The 23,654-nt window shown below is 34.5% G+C and overlaps 1 protein-coding gene across 1 annotated transcript; it reads right to left on the bottom strand.

Annotated features, from left to right (window-relative positions):
• Positions 1-14,190: 14,190 nt before the first annotated feature.
• LOC131646210 (MLP-like protein 423) lies at positions 14,191-15,002 on the bottom strand. The gene is made up of 2 exons (XM_058916323.1): positions 14,752-15,002; positions 14,191-14,661 (listed from the first exon to the last, which is right to left on the bottom strand). Exons 1-2 carry the CDS (start codon positions 14,936-14,938, stop codon positions 14,387-14,389), a joined length of 462 nt encoding a protein of 153 aa, XP_058772306.1. The 5' UTR covers positions 14,939-15,002; the 3' UTR covers positions 14,191-14,386.
• Positions 15,003-23,654: the final 8,652 nt, after the last annotated feature.

Here is a 23,654-nt window from a genome sequence, read left to right as displayed (position 1 = left end):
ACTCTTATTTTTGTACACAATGGAAGTCCACTCACTTATCTAGTTTTGTCCTATTTTTGATTCAAACACAAACACAATTTCTAGAATGCACTGTGATCAAAACTTTGTGTAAAGTCCTTAATTCATAGTCACCTTATAATCTACAAAGCAACAAAATACTTACCTTGGTATGAACATCATCAAGAATATCATCATCACCATCCAAATTTTTGATGTTGACACACCTTATCACTTTTTCTTCTTTAGAGTATCACTTCTATTCCAAGACAAACACAAAAAATTATATACACCTTAACATATAATATATGTACACTATTCTACTACTAAAACACAATATTATAACAACAAGGGCATAACTTGCCCACACAAGCACACATTACTTAAACAAAATACTTAAACAACAAAGGCATAAGTTGCCTACAAAATATGTTCGGGTGGCACCCACGGCCACCAAAGTACAACAAACCTCATCCTCATATGGATGGCACAAAAGTAATTACTAATACTAACAAAAGTACTCGAAATTATGCTACTAGTTCAACAACATAAAAGTAAATAACAAAGTATTATAAAACTAAACATAAACTACATAAACAACAATAAAAAAAAATAAACACTGAATATCTTCAATCCTCCTCATCATCCTGCTCCATGCCATCTCCTTCCTCTTCTTCCTCTTCACCATCCCCCTCTCTGAAAAATGGCCTCTCCGCAGGCCATGTACAATGAGCCTCATAATCCTCATTAGTAGGAAAAGAGGGAACATCCGCCGGGTTGACTTGGTGGCGATAGAGCTTGCACAGAGAATCATGAATCATCGCCTGCGATCTTCTGTTGGCATCAAAATACGCCCAATTGTACCTGCAAGCTAATTCTTCATTATACCTACCACCAGCAGGAGGAGCCATGTTCTGTGGCTGAGGATGCTGCTGGACACCTAGCTTGGGAGAGCAGTGCCTATGCACATAACCGGTGTCCACAACACTAGTGGATTTCATGCTTGCAACATTAGGGAATTCCACACCTGCATTCCTACATAGTCCCATAATCAAACTTGGAAAACCAAGCTGAGCAGACGGCTTTGTCCCTCTTTTGGTACCACTTGAAGCCACAATCCTAATCTCCTCAGAAATGATTTGAGCCACATCCACCTCTCCACCTGTCATAATCCAAAACAAAAGACAAGACATGTCAATGGTTAGGTCAGATGTGTGGCTCCTCGGCATGACATTGTTCAGGTGGAAAACTGTGTACAGCTGTGCCATTTGAGTCATGTTCTTCCTGTCCATCTTCTGAATATAACCGGAAGGGTTAAGAGTGAACCCTCGGCGCTCAAAGGATAACAGATCAGCAATCTCCTGCATATTCCAAGTCTTTGCAGCCTTTTTCCTTGCATACTCACACTTCTCACCTGCAGCACGAGGAGACGGTCTTCCCAAAAAAGTGTTAATTGCATCCCTTGAAAAAGAAATGCCCCTACCTCTCACATAGGACGTGTAAGTGTACACCCTTCCCTCAATCGGAATCGCATTGGCATAGAACTCACGCACAAGGTCCACATTGATTTGAGTATCTGGAGAAATCAGAGCTTCCCAATGGCGTTCCGCGATATTTTCCAGAAACTGAAAAAAATTGCCTCTATGTGGGAGGTCAAACACCTTTTCTGGCCAAATCTTCCGACCAACCAATTTCTCAAACCTTGCCTGCTGTTCTGGTCCTAGAAACCTATGGGAATCGAAGGGTGGTTGCGGAGCAGCTCCTGAGCTTGAGCCTGCCAATTGCCTAGCTCGCTTTCCCCGATCACTTCTTGACGACATCTACAAAAAACAACACAACATCGAACAAACATCGTCAAAATCAACATTTATAGCATATTACATGTCCATTGGTAGTGTTAAACCAGGCCCTAAACCATTGCATAACCAACAGAAAACAGAACTGAAATTCTGCACTCAGCAGGGTCCGCTCAGCGGAGGAGGTCCGCTCAGCGGACCTGCGCAGAAAATTAAAAATTCTGCAGAACACAGGTCTGCACCAGCATCAACCATGGGGTTTCAAACCCCTTTCCAGCACAAGTAAGCACACAACAAGCTATGGGAGGGAGGATATTCACATGTAATTGATGTAACCCTAAAATTTAAAATCTAATCTAACCTAAATCCAAAACATAAACAAAATCTACTACTAGAGTCAAACCTAAAACACAATCTAACCTTAATTCTACTACCAAAGCACACTAAATCCTAAGAGAAACATAAATCTACAACCCTAAAATTTAAACACAAGATTGCAACAGAAAAGAAAACACATACCTTATCTGAAATTCAAGAAGAGAAAATTTGAAGATAAAATGAAACTTAAAGCTTTGAAAATGGTGGAGATGGAGATGGAATCAAGTGGAGGCAAGTGAGTTTCAAAAGTGTGGTGAGTTAGGGTTCTGAACCCGCTCAGCCACAGAGCTCTTTCTTAATTGGGCCTTTGGACCAGATTTGGTCCATTGGGCCCTTTTTATTTTTCTGGTTTTTAGCAGGTCCGCTCAGCGGAGGGGGGTCCGCTGAGCGGATGACAGAAAACCTGGTTTTTCTGGTTTTTCAGCAGTCTGCTCCACCCGATTTTTTCTCCACCGACTTTTTAAACATCCCACAGTACATAAAACAGAGAATACTTACAATGTTGGGGTGCCTCCCAACTAGCGCTTTGTTTAACGTCGGTTAGCTCGACGGTCCGAGGCGGCTTTACGGATCAAAAATCGGAACGGATTCCGAATTTCGATCGACTTCACCACCAAGATACGGCTTGAGTCTTTGGCCATTCACGGTCTAACTTTCATTTGTTGTCGGATTTTCAAGCACAACCGCTCCATAGTCTTTTACTTCTTTGATTCGGAACGTACCCGACCATTTGGATTTCAATTTGCCCGGAAACAACTTCAACCTTGAATTGAACAATAGAACCATTTGGCCTTCTTTGAACTCCTTCTCCACAATCTTTTTATCATGATATCCCTTCACTTTCTCCTTGTAGATTTTGTTGGATTCATAGGCTTGTAATCGCAATTCTTCCATCTCAAGCAATTGCAATCTTCTCATTTCACCACTTGCCTTAGGATCAAAGTTAAGCAACTTCAAGGCCCAAAATGCCTTATGCTCCAATTCCACGGGTAAATGACAACTCTTCCCGTAAACCATTTGAAACGGAGTAAAACCAATCGGTGCCTTGTATGCCGTACGGTAAGCCCATAAAGCATCATCCAACTTCTGTGACCAATCCTTTCTTGAAGAAGAAACTGTTTTTTCCATGATTCTTTTGATTTCTCGGTTGGAAACTTCGGCTTGACCATTAGCTTGTGGATGATAGGCCGTGGTTACTTTGTGCTTCACACCATATTGTTGTAAGACTTTTTCAAGCTGTGTGTTGCAAAAATGTGAGCCACCATCACTAATGAGAATCCTTGGTGTTCCAAACCTTGTAAAAATGTTTTTCTTCAAGAACTTGATTACGGTCTTTCCATCCGCTTTCGGACATGCTATTGCTTCCACCCACTTTGAAACATAATCAACCGCAACCAATATATACTCACAACCAAAAGATGAAGGAAATGGTCCTACAAAGTCTATTCCCCAACAATCAAACACTTCCACTTCTAACATATTTGTCAATGGCATTTCATTCCTTTTACTCACTCCACCACTTCTTTGACAATTGTCACAACTTTGTGCATGCAAGTAGGCATCTTTGAATAACGTCGGCCAATAGAACCCGGATTGAAGAACTTTCGCCGCCGTTCTTTGTCCACCATAGTGCCCACCATAAGGTGAGTTATGACAATGCCACAAGATTCTCATTGCTTCTTCTCTTGTCACACATCTTCTTAGCACACCATCCACACCAATTTTGAACAAGTATGGATCATCCCACACATAGAATTTGGCATCATGGAGAAACTTCTTTGTTGCACTTTTACTCCAATCTTCCGGCATCCAACCCGATGCCTTATGATTAGCCATGTCAGCAAACCACGGCCTTTCTTCCACCATGAACAACTTTTCATCCGGGAATGATTCCAAAACCTCTTCTTCTTTGTTTGTTACCTCTTCATTCACCAACCTTGATAAATGATCCGCCACCAAGTTTTCCGCTCCTTTCTTGTCTCTAATCTCTAAGTGGAATTCTTGTAGCAACAATATCCACCTAATGAGCCTTTGCTTTGAATCCGGCTTGGTAAGCAAATACTTTATCGCTGCATGGTCAGTGTAAACAACAACTTTCGAACCAATTAGATAGGACCTAAATTTTTCTAATGCATATACAATAGCTAGTAGTTCTTTTTCAGTTGTTGCATAATTAATTTGTGCTTCATTAAGAACCTTACTAGCATAATGTATAGCATGAAAAATTTTTCCTTTTCTTTGACCCAACACCGCTCCTACCGCATAATCACTAGCATCACACATTAGTTCAAAATCAAGTTTCCAATCGGGTGCTATGATTATGGGTGCGGTGGTCAATCTTTGTTTCAATTCATTAAAAGCTAAAAGGCATGCATTATCAAAAACAAAAGACTTATCTTTGTTGAGCAAGTTGCTCAAAGGCTTTGCAATCTTTGAGAAGTCTTTGATGAATTTCCTATAGAACCCCGCATGGCCTAAGAAGCTTCGAATTCCTTTGACATTCGTTGGCGGTGGTAACTTCTCAATAACCTCCACTTTTGCTCGGTCGACTTCAATTCCTTTGGACGAAACTTTGTGACCAAGAACTATGCCTTCGGTAACCATGAAATTGCATTTTTCCCAATTGAGGACCAAGTTGGTTTCAACACATCTTTTCAACACGGCATCCAAATTCTTCAAGCAAAGATCAAATAAGGCTCCAAAAATGGAGAAGTCATCCATGAAAACTTCCATTGTCTTTTCTATGAAGTCCGAGAAGATAGCTTGCATACATCTTTGGAAAGTGGCCGGTGCATTACACAATCCAAACGGCATTCGCCTATAAGCAAAAATTCCAAAGGGACAAGTGAACGCCGTTTTCTCTTGATCTTCCGGATTGACCGAAATTTGGTTGTACCCGGAGTAGCCATCCAAGAAACAATAGAACTCTTGACCCGATAACCTTTCCAACATTTGGTCCATGAAAGGTAAAGGGAAGTGATCTTTCCTAGTAGCTTGGTTAAGCTTTCGGTAATCAATACACATCCTCCAACCCGTCACGGTTCTTGTCGGAATCAACTCATTCTTTTCATTTGTGATCACGGTCATTCCTCCTTTCTTTGGTACCACTTGGACTGGACTCACCCATGCACTATCGGAAATAGGATAGATCATTCCGGCTTCCAATAGTTTCACCACTTCTTTTCTTACAACTTCTTTCATTGTAGGATTCAACCGGCGTTGAGGTTGAGCTACCGGTTTAAAATCCTCCTCCATCATAATTTTATGCATACAATAGGCCGGACTAATTCCTTTTAGATCGGAAAGAACCCATCCTATCGCCTCCTTGTTAGCTTTCAACACATGAATTAATTTCTCTTCCTCCTTTTTAGACAATGAACCACTAATTATCACCGGCTTCTTACCACCTTCTTCAAGAAAAACATATTTCAAATGGGGCGGTAACATCTTCAATTCTAATTTGGTTTCTTCTACCTTTGGCTCATCTTTCAACTCCTCCATCTTTGCTTCAAAAGGACTTATCTCTTCAAAAACATCAAGATCTCGCAAACACTCTTCAATCTCTTTTTCTTCTTCTTCATTGAGAACATCAAGAGCTTTGGTTAATGTTTTCTCAAGAGGATTGAACACATGAGCTCTACTTTCAACTTGCATGATAACTTCCTCCATAGCATCAATTCTAAAACAATCACTTGTATCATTTGGATGTTTCATTGCTTCCGAGAGATCAAAACACACTTCCTCATCTTGGAACCTCAATTTCATCAAACCATCATCAATGTCTATCATCATCCTTGCCGTCTTCATAAAAGGTCTTCCTAGAATCAATGGGGTATCAACATCTTCCTCCATATCAATGACAACAAAATCTACCGGAAAGAAGAACTTGTCAACTTTCACAAGTAAATCTTCCGCTATCCCAAAAGGCATAGTTGTAGACTTATCGGCTAATTGAAGTGTCATTCTTGTATTTCTCATATCCACAATGCCTAACCTCTTGACCATGGATAAAGGAATCAAATTGATACTTGAACCCGTGTCAACCAAACCTCTTCCAATATGAATGTCACCAATAGTAACCGGCAAAGTAACTCTTCCTGGATCTCTTTCCTTCCTTGGTAAAGTACTTTGAATGATGGCACTACATTTAGCATCTAGGACAACCGTTTCGGGCTCAGTGTAACTTCTTTTCTTTGTGAGAATGTCCTTCATAAACTTGGCATATTTTGGCATTTGCTCTAAAGCTTCACCAAAAGGAATATTAATTTGCAATTGCCTAAATATGTCAAGAAAACGAGCATATTGCCTCTCATTATCCTTCTTTGAGGGAGCATGAGGATAAGGTAAATTACGAACGGGAGAACTCATAACTTTCTTCTTTCCTTCTTTAATCTTTCTCTTTTTCTCTCTATTTTTTTCTTTTTCTTCCTCACTTTTTTCTTCACTCTCATTTTCAACTAAGACTCCCTCATTTTTCTTTGGTTCTACTTCACTTTCTACCTCTTTCTCCTTTTCTATCCTAACTTCCTCCTCCTCAACCTCCTTCTCCACTTCACTTTCAAGCACCCTCCCACTCCTAGTTACAACCGCTTTGCAATGCTCCTTAGGATTGGTTTGAGTGTTTGCCGTGAATGATGGTTCGGTTTGCTTCTCGGCGAGTTGTTTCGCAAGTTGGCCGACTTGAGTCTCTAAATTCTTTATAGCCGCTTCATTACTCTTTTGATTTGCCATTGATGCTTGCATGAATTGATTTAGAGTCTCCTCCAACTTTGAAGGCTTGTCTTGAGAAGGTAGTTGTTGTTGATAAGGACTTTGTCTTTGTTGATAATTATCTTGTCTCCACCCTTGGCCATATTGTGGTGCATTAGGCCTTTGTTGGTATCCACCTTGGTTTTGGTAAGGAGCTTGTCTTTGTTGATAGCCTCCTTGATTTTGATTCGCCATGTAATTCACTTCATTCACCGGTGGACAATATCCGGTAGGGTGGTCTCCACTACAAAGCTCACACGAAGCAACTTGTTTGTTCTTGTTAGGATCATTTAATTCCTTGAGTTGTTGAGGTAACCTTGCCATTTGTTTTGTAAGCTCCTCCACTTGTTGAGAAAGAAGCTTATTCTGAGCAAGAATAGCATCATTGGTTCCTAATTCAATAAGCCCCGGTTTCTTTTGAACAACTCCTCGGTTATGTTGCACCTGATGATCATTCCTGGCCATTTTCTCAATTATCTCTATTGCCTCCTCCGCTGTCTTAGCCATTAAGGAACCTCCAGCTGTAGCATCTAAAAGAAGCTTCGGTTGTGGTTGTAAGCCATTACGAAAAATGTGAATCTGGGTGAGTTCATCAAAGCCATGACTCGGACATTTTCTCAACATTGACTTATACCTTTCCCATGCTTCATTAAGAGTTTCATTCACACCTTGAGAGAACACTGAAATTGCTGTTTTTGCTTCAAGCAACCTTGACTGAGGAAAGAACCTATCAAGAAACTTTTCTTCTAACTCATTCCAATTTGTCATGGTTTGAGTAGGTTGATCAAGGTACCAATCCTTTGCTTTACCAATCAATGAGTGAGGAAATAATCTTTTAAACACTTGCTCTTCCTCTCTTTCAGGTGCTCCGACTGCTCCGGCAATTTCATAGAACTTTGTCAAGTGTGTATATGGGTCCTCATGATCAAGTCCTGAAAAAGGACTAGCATAAAGTAGTTGAAGAATGCCAGTCTTCATTTCAGAATTTCTTGCATTGTTGTCATTTCTTGCAAACTGGGCTGCTCTTCTTGGACTGTTAGCACATGGTGCTCTAGGAGGTGGTGGTGGTGGCGGTGGTGGATCCTGTTCTCCATGCCCTGCCATCTCTTCTTCTATAACTTGTGGTGCTGATGAAGTAGTAGCTTCTTGGGCTAATCTTCGTTCTTTGGCTAGTTTCCTTCTTCTTCTGGTTTTACTATTCAATCTCCTTGCGGTTCTTTCAATTTCTGGATCAAAAAGAAGCTGATCTGCTGGAACACTCCCACGCATAAACCAGAGCTGAAACACTAACCAAAAAGTGAGCAAAGACTAGGTAATAATAATAATATTTATACTCAAAACACACAAAAACTATTGTTATGCTTATAATATCTTAACGCCAATCCCCGGCAACGGCGCCATTTTGTTAGAAAGTATAGGATAAGTAGTTTTAGTATCGTCTCCTCAGGGATTGATGCGATATTATCGCCGTTCTACAGCTTAGTGTATTTTGAGTTAAGGCTCTGGATGTTTTTAGTATCATGAAAGATAAATAGCATTAAAAGAAATTAAAGACAATAAATTCGGGTTTAAAACGATTTGGTAAAACTGTGTCAAGATTAGTGTTCATTAGTTTGCTTCATATGTACTCTAAAGATTATATATATGAACCTATTCATGATTAATACAATCACGTATCCTCTCGATACTGTTTATCTCTAAAGCAATATCGTGATTATTATCATATTCACCGTCAGATGATCTCTCATGCCGACAATCAACATGATAATCTTAAAAGCTTGATACTTGTGAATATCAACTCACAAATCTATCTCTAGAGTTTGTTTATTGATAGATGAATATCTTTTAGGTCTAGCTTTGAAACATATCTCTCAATAATGATCCAAAACAACAAATGAAACATAAATAACAAGATTTTCACCATGTATTAATCATTAACCAAGTTCATACATAATAGATCAAAGAAAGTACATATTTACAAACTAACTACCTCTAATCTTGACACAAGATGGAACTTAGCCCTCCATATCCATGGAAGCTCCAACAACAAGCAATAAACCAAGATTTAATGACATCAAACTCAAGAAGATCAAAGAAAGATGTTTGGAAATCTTGATTTTCTCTTAAAAATGGTTTTTCTCTTCTTCTTTTGCCCTAACTTTTCTTTCCAAAATGTGTGTTATGATAAGAACTAAGCTAACCATCCTTAATCATCAATTTTATGTGGCTAGGAACAAAAGTTGAAAAAGTAGGTCCGCTGAGCGGAGCAGTAAAAATATCTGTTTTGTCTTCAAGGTCCGCTGAGCGGAGAGGGTCCGCTGAGCGGAGGTAAATTTTCTGCTCTTCACTGCCCACGTCCGCTTCAGCTCCGCTGAGCGGACTTGCTGATGAAAAAAATTGCTGCATCCCTGCCTGGGTCCGCTTGGACTCCACTGAGCGGACCTCCATGCACAAATCTTCTTCTTTTTCCATTCCACCCTCATTGCAAGCTTGCTTTGATCATTCTTCTCATTCCATCTTGCCCAAAAGTTGTTAAAACCTAAAGAAAAACATTACAAGAGTTATTAAAATAACTTAATTTAGAAAATAAACACAAAGTTATTTATTTACATACTATTATATCAAAAAGTAATCAAATTTGGCACAAGAGTTTCAGAAATACCACAAAACTTATGAACAAACTATGCACAAATGAGATTCTAACAATTACCTCCAAGCACATAGATCCGCCGAGACTAACACAAGAAATGAATGTCATATAAGGAAATAAGGGTAAAAAGTGAAAGAACTAAAAAGTGGGGGCATATGTTAGATGTGTGCAACAACAACTATATTCATTCCGAATGGTGGAGCATAAATTCATAGTTGAGCAAATACAGAATTTCACAAGATTATTGATGATCTTAAGAATATTAAGTGAATATTGACGAGGAGGAAAATGCTTTGCTTCTGTTGATTTTATTACCCAAATCCTTTGAGCACTTTAAGGATGCCCTTCTTTATGGTAAGGAATGTACTATTACTTTGGATGAAGTCCATACAGCGCTGAAATCCAAGGAATTTTCAAAGTCAAAAGATTTGAAGATTGAAGATAGTGGTGAAGGCTTAAATGTGTCAATAGGAGGAGGTGAGCGTAAAGGGATGTCAAAATCAAAGAGGTATGACAAGTCAAAGGTATAATGTTTTAATTGTCAAGAAATCAGTCACATTGAAAGAGATTGTCTTAAGAGAAAGGTCAATGGAGATTTTGTTCAACCTGCGGTTGCATTGGATGAGGAAAGTTATGAAGATGTCGTTGTACTAGTAGTATTGAGTTTGAAAACTAAATATAGTTGGGTCATTAACTCAGGTTTCTCTTATCACATTAATCCAAGAATAGAATATTTTGAAACTTTGAAGATGGTGCAAGGTAGAGTAGTTCACCATGGTGATAATAAGGCTTGCAAGGTTCATGGTATTGGTACAGTTAGATTTAAAATGTTTGATGACCGTGAACTTCTTCTTCACAATGTGAGGCATGTTATAGAACTCAAGCAATTTTTTTCATCTATAAGTATGTTTGAGGATCTAGGCTATTGCACTAGAGTTGAACATGGAGTTTTGAAGATTTCACATGATGAAGTGATTATTGCTCAAGGTTCTAAAATATGTAGTCTATATATTTTAGAAGGTGCAAATATTATCATTCATTCATCAGTAACTAGTGGAGACTTTCATGACAAGGAAGAACTATGGGATTTGAGTTTAAGACGTTATGAATGCCTTGAGAAAGTTTTAGAGGACTGTAATGAATTTTGCAGAAATCAAGTGATAAAAATGCATGTTTCTGGTGAGTTATTATTGAATTTTTGGGGAAGAGCTAAGGTTAAAACAACTTACTTGGTTGGTAGAGAGTTTCTTCATATGGGGAATATTGAATACCAAAGGAGAAACCTAGTAGAAACTATAACAAAGAAAACTCAATTTTAGGTGGAGTTTCCTACTATGGATACTAGTAGTAGTGAGGGAACGGTCACAGAGATCTCTGATAATCATTTGACTCATGATAAGGTAAGGAGGGTTATTGTAGCATCTCAAAGGGATGGTTATGCTAGCCTTGGATAGTATGTTTTTAATTTGGTTGAAGGATTGCAAAATAAAAGAAGAAAAATTTTCAGGGAGGCATTTTAAAATAGGTGGAGTCAAGGGTGGTTAAAAAATCATACTTGTAAGCTTGTTAATTTACCTAGCCAGAAAAAGATAATTAGATACAAGTGGATGCAAGCGGCGAGATCAAGATTCAAAGGTTGTTTGAATTTGATCAAGCTTATTGATCAAAATTTCAACCTGGTAGAGAGCAGCAATGTTGTTGATGGTTAAAATGGTATCAACACTGTTTAAAGTCAAGGTGGAGCTTGTTGGAGTATCTCTTAAAACCTTTGTTGATGAAGAGAAAGAAAACATGGTTCGAAATTGCAAAAAATCAGAAAGCCGAAAAGTAATATGGTTTGAACGATTTACAGATAACGAGTTCAGACGGTTCGGTTCATTGATCTATTCATTATTGTTAGAATATTTTATACTTATTTGGAGATCATATAAATTAATATAAAAAGATATTATAAGATATTTATAATATTCTAAAAGATAGTAAAGATATATATTTATAATATTCTAAAAAATATTATAAGATAAATATTTATAATAGTCTATGAGATTTTATAAAATATTTATAATATTTGAGAGATATTGTAAGATTATAATAATATCTTTTATTCTAACAATTAATGAGATATGTTTTGGGATTTGTTATAAATTTTTTGGATTTTGGCTATTATAAATATGTATTTCTTCTGTTATTATAGTGTGACAATCTTAGAGTTTACGCCAACAAGAGAAAGCAAAGGTTTAAAGGTATAACATAGGATTTTGGCTACTCTCAAGGGAAACCTTATAAAGACAAGGTTTTTGAGAAACCTTTGAATTATCTAAGGGAATTGGGGAATTGGGAAACACTTTTTTACACATTGGATTTGAGTTATTCATAAATTAAAGGTTGAAGAGGTTGAGAAACACATGGGTAGAAAATAAGGTTAATTTTTAGGTGTCTTTAGGTTTGTTCTTGGAAACGTGAAGGTAAAGGCTATTTTCTCGTAACTCATCTGTAATCTCTTGTTACAACTTTCTGAGTATAGTGAATTGAAGAGTTGCTCTCTCCCTTAGAGTAGATCGTTTGATCGAACTGGGTAAACAATCCTTTGTCTTTTTCTCGCCTTATTCTATTTTTTTATTTGGGTACAGATTATTTTTTCTATAGACCATTTATTTTGGTTACTACCATTCTTTACCTCACAAATTGATATTGAATTTTTTCCTAATTCACAACAAGATTCATAACAAGTGGTGAGGTGAGCATGGAGCAAAGAGGTATATTTTACAAATAAGCATCATGATTAGATGGGAGATCGAAATTTTTTCTGATAACAACGACTTCGGGTTATCAAAAATTAAGATGCAAGTAATTTTAATTCAAGAGAAGTGTATCAATGCTTTGAAGAGTGAATCATTAATGCCTACAGGGCTTACACAGGTACAAAAGATCGAGATGTTATATAAGGCTAGGAAGGCCATTATCTCGTGCCTCGGGGATAAAGTTCTAACAGAAGTCCCCATGGAGGAAACTGCAGTTGCTATGTGGGAAAAACTTGAATCAATGTGAGGTATGTTTCATAACTCAAGCAAAATTTGTTATCTATAAGTATGTTTGAGGATCTAGGCTATTGCACTAGAGTTGAACATGGAGTGTTGAAGATTTTGCTTGATGAAGTGATTATTGCTAAAGGTTTTAAAATTTATGGTCTATATATTTTAGAAGGTGCAAATATTATCGTTAATTCATCAGTAACTAGTGGAGGCTTTCATGACAAGGAAGAACTATGAGATTTGAGTTTAAGACATGATGAATTTATTGAGAAAATTTCAGAGGAGCATAATGAATTTTGCATATATCAATAGATAAAAATGCATGTTACCACTGAGATGTTATTGAGTTTTTGGGGAAGAGTTGAGGTTAAAATAACTTACTTGGTTGGTAGAGAATTTCTTGAGATGCATAATAGTGAAAACCTATGGACAAACATGGTTGAAACTATAACGGAGAAAACTCAGCTTCAGGTGGAGTTTTCTTCTATAAGAATTCCATGAATAACCTTTTCCCCTTTGGAAGTTGGATGGGGAAACGGTTCATAAAACCATGCATGGCCACATTGTCGAGTGGCAAATGATGCCATGGTTGAAACGAAAGATTTATAGTTTTGAAATTTGTAAAAAAAAAATTAAAAAATGTTTCTTTCGAAACTAGCCGTCATCAGGAGTGAGTTGAGTAAGTCGTACACCTTAAGCACCTACTTATGTGCTAAGAGGAATCTAGATGTTTAAAACAGACATGAAAGTGGCGTTGAGCCACACTTGCAACAACCAAATAAGCCCTTTTATCTGAAGATTGTCAAAGTGATCTCAACACAAAAGGTCACCAGATGCATGCCCTAACGACTCATAAATACCGCAAAGGATCAATTTGTTGAGACAAACATTTATTTTCTCATGGAGTTGTGTGGCCAAGGGCACATACATCTTCGTGATCTTTGAAATTTTATTATATATATATATATATATATATATATATATATATATATATATATATATATATATATATATATATATATATATATATATATATATATATATATATATATATATATATACATATATATAATTTCTCTTATTCATATTAAAAAAATCATGTCTTTATTAAAATATGAGATGTTTATCCTCTTGTCTCCATTTTGGTAAAAGAATTAGCAACTACTTTAACAAAAAAAGAATGTACCGCTTAAATTTAGAAGAATTTGTGCCACTTATATAACAGATAAACTGGTCGGTTCCTAGTCTTACCAGTTATACCAGGTAACTCAAATGATTTCTAAATAATGTGTCATTAGGGATATTCTAAAAAGTTACTATAATTTGCATGGGATACACTCTTGAATCTTCCAATTAATTGCATAACAATATAATGCAGCAGCTGCAGAACTATCAAATTTTGATAGTGTTGAATTCAATGACTCATTAAAAACTTCACCATGTTTGAGGTACTTTGGATCTATGTGGTTATTACTCAGTATGTACAAACATGCATGTACAAAAAACGTATAAAGAAAATAAAATAATGATCACATATGCTTCCATTCTCATACGCATGCTCAATTATAAATAGACATTTAGATCAGAATTCAGAACACAAATAAATATCACATAGTTCAAGTTGATTCCTACACAAATACGAAGGATAACAAAGGACAGACTCATTATTACTATTTACTACTACTACACATACGATTCAACAATTTATTAAGCCAACAACAATGAAAGACTGACTCATTAAAATAAACTAGCCTGTCCTTCAATTCATGAAATGCATTCAATTTCTATGCTAGTTGTTGAATATAATCATCCACCTCAAGGAAGTTCTTGATAGCAAAATCTTTGACAATAGTTGGATCGGGAATATCAGTCTTAGTTTTGACATATTCAGCAGTCCATTTCAGCTCACATCCTTCTCCAATCGGTATAACAGCTATGTGTCCCAAGAATTTTGTGTAGTACTGGAGAAGATCTCCTTCAATAATTGAATAGGTCGCTGTCTTCTTTTCATCATCAGCAGCCTCGATCCTCTCTTTCGACGATTTTGCAAGCAGCGAGCCTACAATATAAATTGCGAAAGATTACAACATAAATATTAATATAGCTAAAATTGTGAAAGCATATATACAATCATGAACGTAAGTTTTACCTTCGGCATAATGGAAGTGGCGGACCGAACCAGGAGCTTTGCCATCTCCTTCAAGGACATCAATGCTTTTGTAGTCATGTGGAAAGGCCTTAGGGAATATAGTTGTAGAATCTCTTATGGTTTGCCAGTACTTGTCTGCATTAGACTTGAGTTCAATGTCAACCTCTAGCTTCCCACGAAGAGCCATGATTCAACAAGCTTGGAAGAAATATAAATTGAACTATGCTTTGATGAGAATGTGAGAAAATGATCACAGCATGCATATTAATTTATAGGAACTTCAAACAAATAACAACGCATTACACATGTGGTTTAGTACAGATGCCATAAATTCAGTAGTTGATATTTCATCTTCCACTTTTAGTAGCATCATCTAACTTTGTAGGTGAAGTTAATTATAACAATAACCTTGAGACCCACTAATTTTCGAGTGATTTTTCGTGACCACTCAAACTAAAACTGACATCAATGTAGTAAGTTGATTAATTGAGTTACGACAACGATGTCAGTGATACCAGTAAGGCTTCATTAATCACTGTTGCATAGTGATAGGGATAGTACTCATAATTGGGAAGGTGCAATCAATATATTGGAAATAACTTGATTGAGCCTTAAAAAAAATGTACATATCACACTCTAAATATAAGAGTAGTAAAAGAGTATTTGCAGCAATAAATTTGCAAAAGTATTTTACTTTTTACCTAAATAACTACAATTAATCAAATACTTAAAGACAAAAAAACAAATTAGTGTTTTTTTAATTATTAGGAAATCATGATGAGGTTGTTAGGATGGCTCGATAGTAACTTGGTTACTTTCTAATGAGGAGTTCTCGGATCTGATCTATATAGAAATATTGTCACCGTGATTTGGGTGGCCTCTGTTTGGAGCATGTGGTTGATGATTGATGATGCGCAATGCTATTTTATTTAAAGGTAGCATTTTTAATTTTGAGGAATACAAACGGCTTTTAAATTTTTGTCGTGGAAATAGATGGCATAGATCATAAACCTTCTGTTTTGAGTAGCTTTTATGGTTGAAACATTTTACCCTTTGTTTTTTTAGGAAGAGTGGGTAATTTGTGTTATGTGTTAAGGGTTTAAGCACCCCTTGTATTAATTTTTTTTTGAATGAATTATTGTTTATTAAAAATAAAATGTTAATTGTTGTGGGTAATTCGAAACTGAATTTTTTCCTTAGTTATCTATTCAAAATTCACAATTATCTGAAGGAAGAAATTTTACAACAAACGATTTCATAAAAGCTCTCTCTCTTTGCAGTATGTCAAATGGTCTCTACAATCCTCGTGAATCAAGGGCCAATTTATAAAAGTTTAAAATTCTATAATATTTTAGACAAAATATCATTTTCCATCCTTTATATCTTTGATTTAGGGCCAGTTTGTTTCAGCTTTAAAAAAATGAATTTTTTCTTTGTATTTTTTAAAATAGATTTTCCAAAACCGTTTTTCAAAATATTACAAGTTTTTTTATATTCGTTTTTTCTAAAATGAAACACTAATTTTGACATCTTATAACATAAATATACATAATTGAAGACCAAAACTTAGTCAAAATCATAATTTTTTCAAAAAATTGTATTTCAAAAATGATTTTTATGAAAATCTATTTGAAATAGCTTCAAAATTAAGTGATTTTTTGAAATTTTGATATCCAATTTTTTTTGCCATAAATAGATGAAATACCTAAAATCACATTTTAAGAATAACTATTCAAACAAAATTCTCATTTGAAGCTTTTATAAAAAGTTTCTTTGTAAATTTTTTTTTTCACAAAATTTAGTAACACTATAAAAATCATTTTTAAAAAAAGCCAAAACAAACGGGCCCTTAATGTCCTGTTTGGTCCCATAAATTTTAAAAGGACGACCATTTTGTTTCTGTTAATTGTTATATTTAGTAAACAATCACTATTCTAATTCACTTGTAGGATCAAATTTGAAAAATTTTAAAGAACACTTTGTCATACCCCAATTTTGACCCTAAGATCATATATCATTTGCATCTTAATCATTAATCAAGAGCTCCATCTTAAAGCTCTGTTTTCGGTGTTGTGTTTACTTCATCTCTGAGGGGAACCATCAAGCACATGTGTTTGTTTAATTTGTTTAATACTAACCAAAATCCAAAAATATGCATTTTTGTTTCTTTTGTTTGTGTTTTTAATAGGGAAGAGATCGAGCAAGAACAAAAGCAGTTCAAAAAAAGAAAATTTTTGAAAATTTTGCTGAGGAAATTGGTTTACCCATATGTGAAATCGATTTCCATGGACGAAATTTTAAAAAAGAGGGAAGCATGACATCATTTTGGCACCAATCACATTTCCTTGATTATTCATTGTCATTACCAATATTCCACATCATTTCCTTAATTAATTTCCTTCATTAACCTCATTTTTACCAATTAAATTCAAATTAATCTCCAAGATACAATTACCAATTTGCCCTTACCCTCACTTCCAATTCTATAAATAGAGGCTTCTACCTCTTCATCTGACAAGCTTGCAAAACCAAAAAAAACTCTTGCAATTTCTCTTCACATCCTCTCCCAAAACACTCAAAGCTCTTCTTCCATAAAAAAGTTAGTGAGATTCACATTGAATCTCACTAGTCTTTGAGCTAAATCTCCATCCAAACACTCTTTCTTCATACATTTTTGGTAGATCAAAGCATTTGGTGGTTTGTTCTTGAAGTAGATTCAAAGTTTAAGAAAGAATTGGTAAACCTCTAAATCCATATTCATTCTTCAAGATGTGATCCTTTGTTGATTATGTGTGCTACATCTATGTTATTATTTTGATGTTATTTGATGGTGAATTGATGGAAATTTCGTGCACATTGGTATCCAAGATCATAAGGTGTTTGTTGATATGTTTAACCAAGGTTTGTGCTTCCTAATGCTGTTTTATTTAAACTGCGCTCAGGAAATCGATTTTCTACATAGATAAATCGACTTCACCACTCTACTTTGCGCCAGATTAGAAAAACTGCACTCAGGAAATTGATTACCTACAGGGGTAAATCGATTTCCTGCAGGCAAAATGGGTTTTTTTTCCTTTTTAAACTTGTTTTCGGTTCTAACTCTTCTCCTACTCCATTCTTTTGATATTTTCTTTGAATTACAAATTTAGAGGTCTAATTCCTCTTCAAAGTCAAAGGACTTAGGGCGTCGATGGGATGAGAATCCTAATCCGCAATATTAAGTGATTGAACTTAAAGGTGGAAGGAACCTTTGAATGTGATTCCATCTTTTATTTCTTTTTATTTTGGTCGATGAAAATCTTCGATATCATTGGAATTCTTTTGGATTCTTGATGAAGATGAGACCGCTACCTCTTTTCTTTTCGTACGGTATTGCTTTTGGAGAATGATCTACATATCGTTTGTCTCGCATGCATTAGCACAAAAATTGTTGACCTGCCTCGTTGTAGGGTAACTTCTATATAAGTTACTTGGCGATCTGCTTAACATAGCGCAACATTCATTGTCCCGAATCAAAAAAAGGATCAAATATGGAAGAGATTGTATGCGGTTGATTTAAGACTTATGGAAGTTTATCGTGTAGTCAATTTAATTTTATCAAGCTTCTGATGAACTTTTATTGAATTTAAACCCTAAATCATCATTCACTCACCATCGATCTTTATTTCAAAATCGATGATATACTTGACAAGTTTCAAGATGGTCATCCTGCTAACATTTCCAAAATCGATGATATACTTGACAAGTTTCAAGATGGTCATCTTGCTAACAATTAACAAAGTGACTTTAATTTCTGCACTTTATTATATTGTTCTTTATATTTCTCGCTTTATGCTTCATATTATCATTCATCATGTTTATGTTTCCGCTATTTTCCCTTTGTCCATTTGGACGCGTGTTTATGTTTCTGTTATTTTCCCTTTCTCCATTTGAACGTATGTTTATGTTTCCGCCATTTTCCTTTTGTCCATTTGGACCATATTTTATTTTTGTGCTAAAAAATTAATAATCAACATACGCAATAAAAAGACTTAAGGCTCTCTATGGACTATTTGTTACTATCCCAAGCATTGTGGAGATCTGGACCTTTTGGACTTAGCACCTCTAGACCTTGTTATAGTGTTAGTCTGTCTGGAAGTCCTTGGAGTTTACTCCAAGGCGTTGGATTTTTTTCTATTTGTGTATGCAGGTATTTCCTCGAAAGTCCTTGATGGTTAATTCCAAGGCATTGTGATAAGAAATTCATCTGTACACAGTCGTTACTCTTCCCGATTTTCGTCAAGATTTTATGATGCATTCCAAAGATTTGGTGCAAATGGTGCTAACGATAATAAGTTCATCTGGATCTCCAAATGGTAATATGCTGGTTTAATGTTGATAGTCCAGAGGATGGGAAATATACCTTGACTCTTAATGTCAAGTGTTGGCTTCTTATTTTAGTTAGATCGTTCTTTTCCTTAGATTTTATTTTATGCTTTAGGATAGTCCCTTCATCTCGTCCCCTTCTTATATTTTCAAAATCTTCTCACTTTTTCCAAAATCTTCTTCTGTTTGCAAACTCTCTTTAAAAATATTTCTTTAAAAATATCTTTTGCTCTTGTTGGTGCTTCTTTCAAAAGTCTAGACACGATTAATTGTTGTAGTGAGTTGCGATACCCCATGATTTTGATATTGATTGATATGATGGAATCTTTTCCACTTGAGAAAGCTAGTGGCATACTTGATGATTTTATCCAAGTTGGAGCTCTTCTTTCATTTGTGATGCAAAGAATCCATCTGTTCTCATGTTTAAGATCAAAGATTGAGTTTTCTCTCCTATGATGATAAAGTGTTTATTCCTTTTAAAAATCTTCCCTTTTAAATCTTCCCTTTTAATGTCCATTTACCTTAAGATAACGAAGTATATGTTTGACTCTGTTCAAATGTATTTTTATAGGTGAAGAACTATATCTTGCTAATAGAGTTATAGAAATTAACATATCATGGAGCGTATAATTAGCAAGATATATCAGTGCTTGAATTACACAATGATATGGTATTTTAGGACCAATTAGTTTTTCATTCTCTTCTCAAGGTCTAAAATAATTGGTTGCACATCCCATGATCTAACATCATAGAAGTAGGCTATATACGAGATTTGTCCATATAGAAACATTTTAATATTTTTGCTATATACGAGATTCTCATATAGAAATGATTTAACAGTTTTTCTATAAAACCTTCTTGATGTATAAAAGTTCCATTGTCTAAATGTTCATTTAGTAAGGACTTTTGCTTTTCCAAGTCCTTTCATCTCAAATAATTTGTTTAAATAATTTATAGCTTTTAGAATCTCTTCAGAAGTTTCAATAATTTTATATCATCTACATGGACAATTATTATAGAAAATTATTTTCTATATTTTTTTCATTAAAATAGAAATACATATGGACTTATTTGTATATCTTTCCCTTAAAAAATATTCATCATGACATATGTGTCCATATTGTTTAAACCCATAGAGAGACTTGGTCAATTTGAGGGAGTAACATTCTCGAGATCTAAAATTATGTATCTCTAATATATTAAACCTTTTAGGGAGTTTTAGTAATGTCACTATCAAGTGAGTCATATAAATAAGATGTCACATCATCCATCATGTTAAAATTAATCCCTTCTTGTTCTACATGGCTAATAAATACCGAAAAATTAATTGAATCCATTATAGGTGGATATATTTCATCAAATTTAATCTCAGTTCTATGTGAAAATCATTGAGAAACAAATCAAACTTTATATCATTCTTATTTTTCTTTTTCACAAAATCTCATATCTCATTGGTTTCACACCTTGAGGTGTTCGGACTACAAGTCCAAAATGGAGCCACTTGTCAAGTGAGTTTAATTCTTCTTCAATTGAATATACTCATTTTTTCAAGTACTCACCTTGTCTATAATCTTTGATAGACTTTGACTCATGAGTCTCGTTATCATTGATCACTTTTAGTGCTATATGTATACAAAGACAATGTTAATATTGACTTTAGTTTGGTTATCTTAATTTTGATTCCATTGCATTTTATTCATGACATAATTTATCAAAATCTATTTATTTCATATTTAAAGAACTTGATTAGTTTTTCTGGAACTGAAAAATATATTATGTCAAAATGCTCTTAGAATTGTCATATCCACACTTTGGTAATCTTTAAATTAAGTTTCTTTTCGAGCCGACTTTCCTACCACACTTCAGGTGCGATTACAACTCATTTGCAATATCAGGTTGTCTAATAGAGGAATCCATTTTGAATGGAACATTAAGAGCTAATTTTTTTCATAAACTTTGTGAATGAATTTTATTTTTGATCTTCGAGGATTAAAATGATATACTAATATTTTATTTCAAATTTTTCATTTGAACTTTTGGTTCACACTTTCAGCAGCTTAACCTCGTACCCTAATATTGAAAAAATTAATTTATCAATTAATAATCAGCCTACTAGGCTTCAAACAAGTATCCAATTATTGGATCAAGATATATCCTCAAATACATATTCATATAAAATACAATTTCTCAACATTCTTTCAAAAATCATCTTAGTATACTATATTGAAGCAATTGAATGATCACAATACATCAAATCCAAAAGTTTACTTAGATGAGACATATTAGCTTTACTAACCTAGAATAATTTGTAAATTAAGAGTAGAATTAAGATATACTAACGTGATGGTTTAATAAGAATAAATATCTTAATATTCATATGTTGTGTTTCAAATATCTAATTTAGAATTTATGATCTCACAAGTATTAACCATATCATTAACTTTTGAAGTCTAAAGAATGAATCTTCAAGTCCATTTTTTATGAACATATGCTACAAGATATTCAATAACAATATATGTGATACTTATCAAGAAAACTCTGAAAAATTCAGAAATGTAGATATTAGTCTAAAAAAACAACTTCACAAACTTCTAGTTGTGAGAAAACAAAAAATATTTGCATGATAATTTAGTCGATTTGATAATTAATGTCATAAAAATTCAATTTCTTAGATTTTTATTTTCCTTTAAAACGCATTAAATCTATTGGATTGAAGAAACTTTTGATTCTTCAATACTAGTTTTCACATCATAATACAAATTGATTATCTTTTAGTAGAGAAAAAATATTCATAAACTTCAATCAAAATTTTAAACAAATTGATTCCAACTAAAATGTAAGGCATTCACGTATTATCCTAGAACAACATTAAATCAGATAAAGTCATAGCATATTAGTCTTATTAATAAAATGATGCATAATTGCTTCAGTCCATATATATGCATCACAATATACTATTTCAACAAATTAAAAACAAAACAAACCTTTTAAAAATCTTGGCAGTTGATAAAGTATAATGATCGATGTGCCACTCTAATGCAGTGTTCCAGATAAAATATTTAAACAAATCCGAAATAAATTTGACCAAATTAAATTTAAAATTTGAAAACTATTTGATCACCATGTGCATATGACTATGAATTTTTCCACATACAAGATCATTGTGAATCAAATTTACTGCAATTAATAATTTAATCATTCACGTTGATAAATATATCACGGCAATAAACAAACACTACAAGAAAATAAGAGATTAGCTACCAAAATTTTACTACGAATTATTTTCCTAGTTAATCTCAATTTAAAAAACCACTATCTAACTTCGATTATTTTCCATAGTTATTTTCATAGTTAACTTTTATTATATATTTATAAAATATTTATTCTCTTTTAGAAAATTCATTTTTAATAAAAACAATAGCTTTTAAATCTAAACACCAAACAAAAAACACTTTTTCTCCTTCATCGATCGATTCCTTCTTCTATTGAAACACGTAAAACCCTTTCTCCTTCATCAATCGATTATTCTCAAAATCGCTTATCTCCTTCATCGATTTTTCTCAAAATTGCTTCTTTCCTTCATCAATCAAAATCACCACTTCTCCTTCCTTCGAAATCACTTCTTCAACTTTCGAATAAGTTGTCGAAATTGCTCATGAAAATCACCACTTCTCCTTCTTTGAAATCACTTCTTCAACTTTCGAATAAGTTGTCGAAATTGCTCATGAATTTCTGAAAACCTAATACTTGAGGTAAATTTTTTCTGATGAATCTCTTTCTCTAATTCACAGGGTTTGTATCATAACAGTTTGTATCATATATAACAGATCTCTGAAGAATCTCTATCGAGGGATTGAGGAGTAAATTTAAGAAGGAAGGTACTTTGATATTTGAAATCAGTATTAGATATTGTGCTAGCATTTTCTGTTTTTGTTTCACTGTGCTGAAAGAGTTTATCGTTGTTTCAATGTCAGGCAACGTTTCCTACGGTACTTTCAAAGAGTTCCAAAGAAGTTTACAAAAAGCTACTTCTCTTCAGGCCTTGCAAGGTTGTTTCTGTAAAACTATCATCTGAGGACTAATTTGCGTAATATGATATGAGAGTTGAGCATTTAAAAGACTGAAATTATTAGTATTGTGATATTTTGACAGCAACTGATCTCAGGTACATATTTTCTCCAATTGACAGTATCGACATTCATTTGTACTAATTCTAAGGTACGGTTGATGGTAACTTTAAATTTATTCTTTAGCACTTAACTATTGTTCTAAAGGTGCACTTAGTTGTACATGACAGTGAAATCTACTTTGTTAAAGACATGTTTGTGTTGTTTAAATTACTAAAATATGTAAACTGTCGGAAGTTTATGGTGTTTGATCATAGTAATGGTAACTTTTTGGACGGAGAACTGGGATGAATCGTATGAACAAACTCATCCTTCAAGGCAATTGTCCATTAATAAGACAGATGGTTGTCAATAGTGGCTGTAGAAAATGTTGTTGCAGGTTGCAATTATCGTACAAGCCACCAATAGTCG

The sequence above is a fragment of the Vicia villosa genome, linkage group LG2 (assembly GCF_029867415.1).
Source record: "Vicia villosa cultivar HV-30 ecotype Madison, WI linkage group LG2, Vvil1.0, whole genome shotgun sequence".
Lineage (NCBI taxonomy): Eukaryota > Viridiplantae > Streptophyta > Magnoliopsida > Fabales > Fabaceae > Vicia > Vicia villosa.
This window is presented reverse-complemented; position numbering and strand designations above follow the sequence as displayed.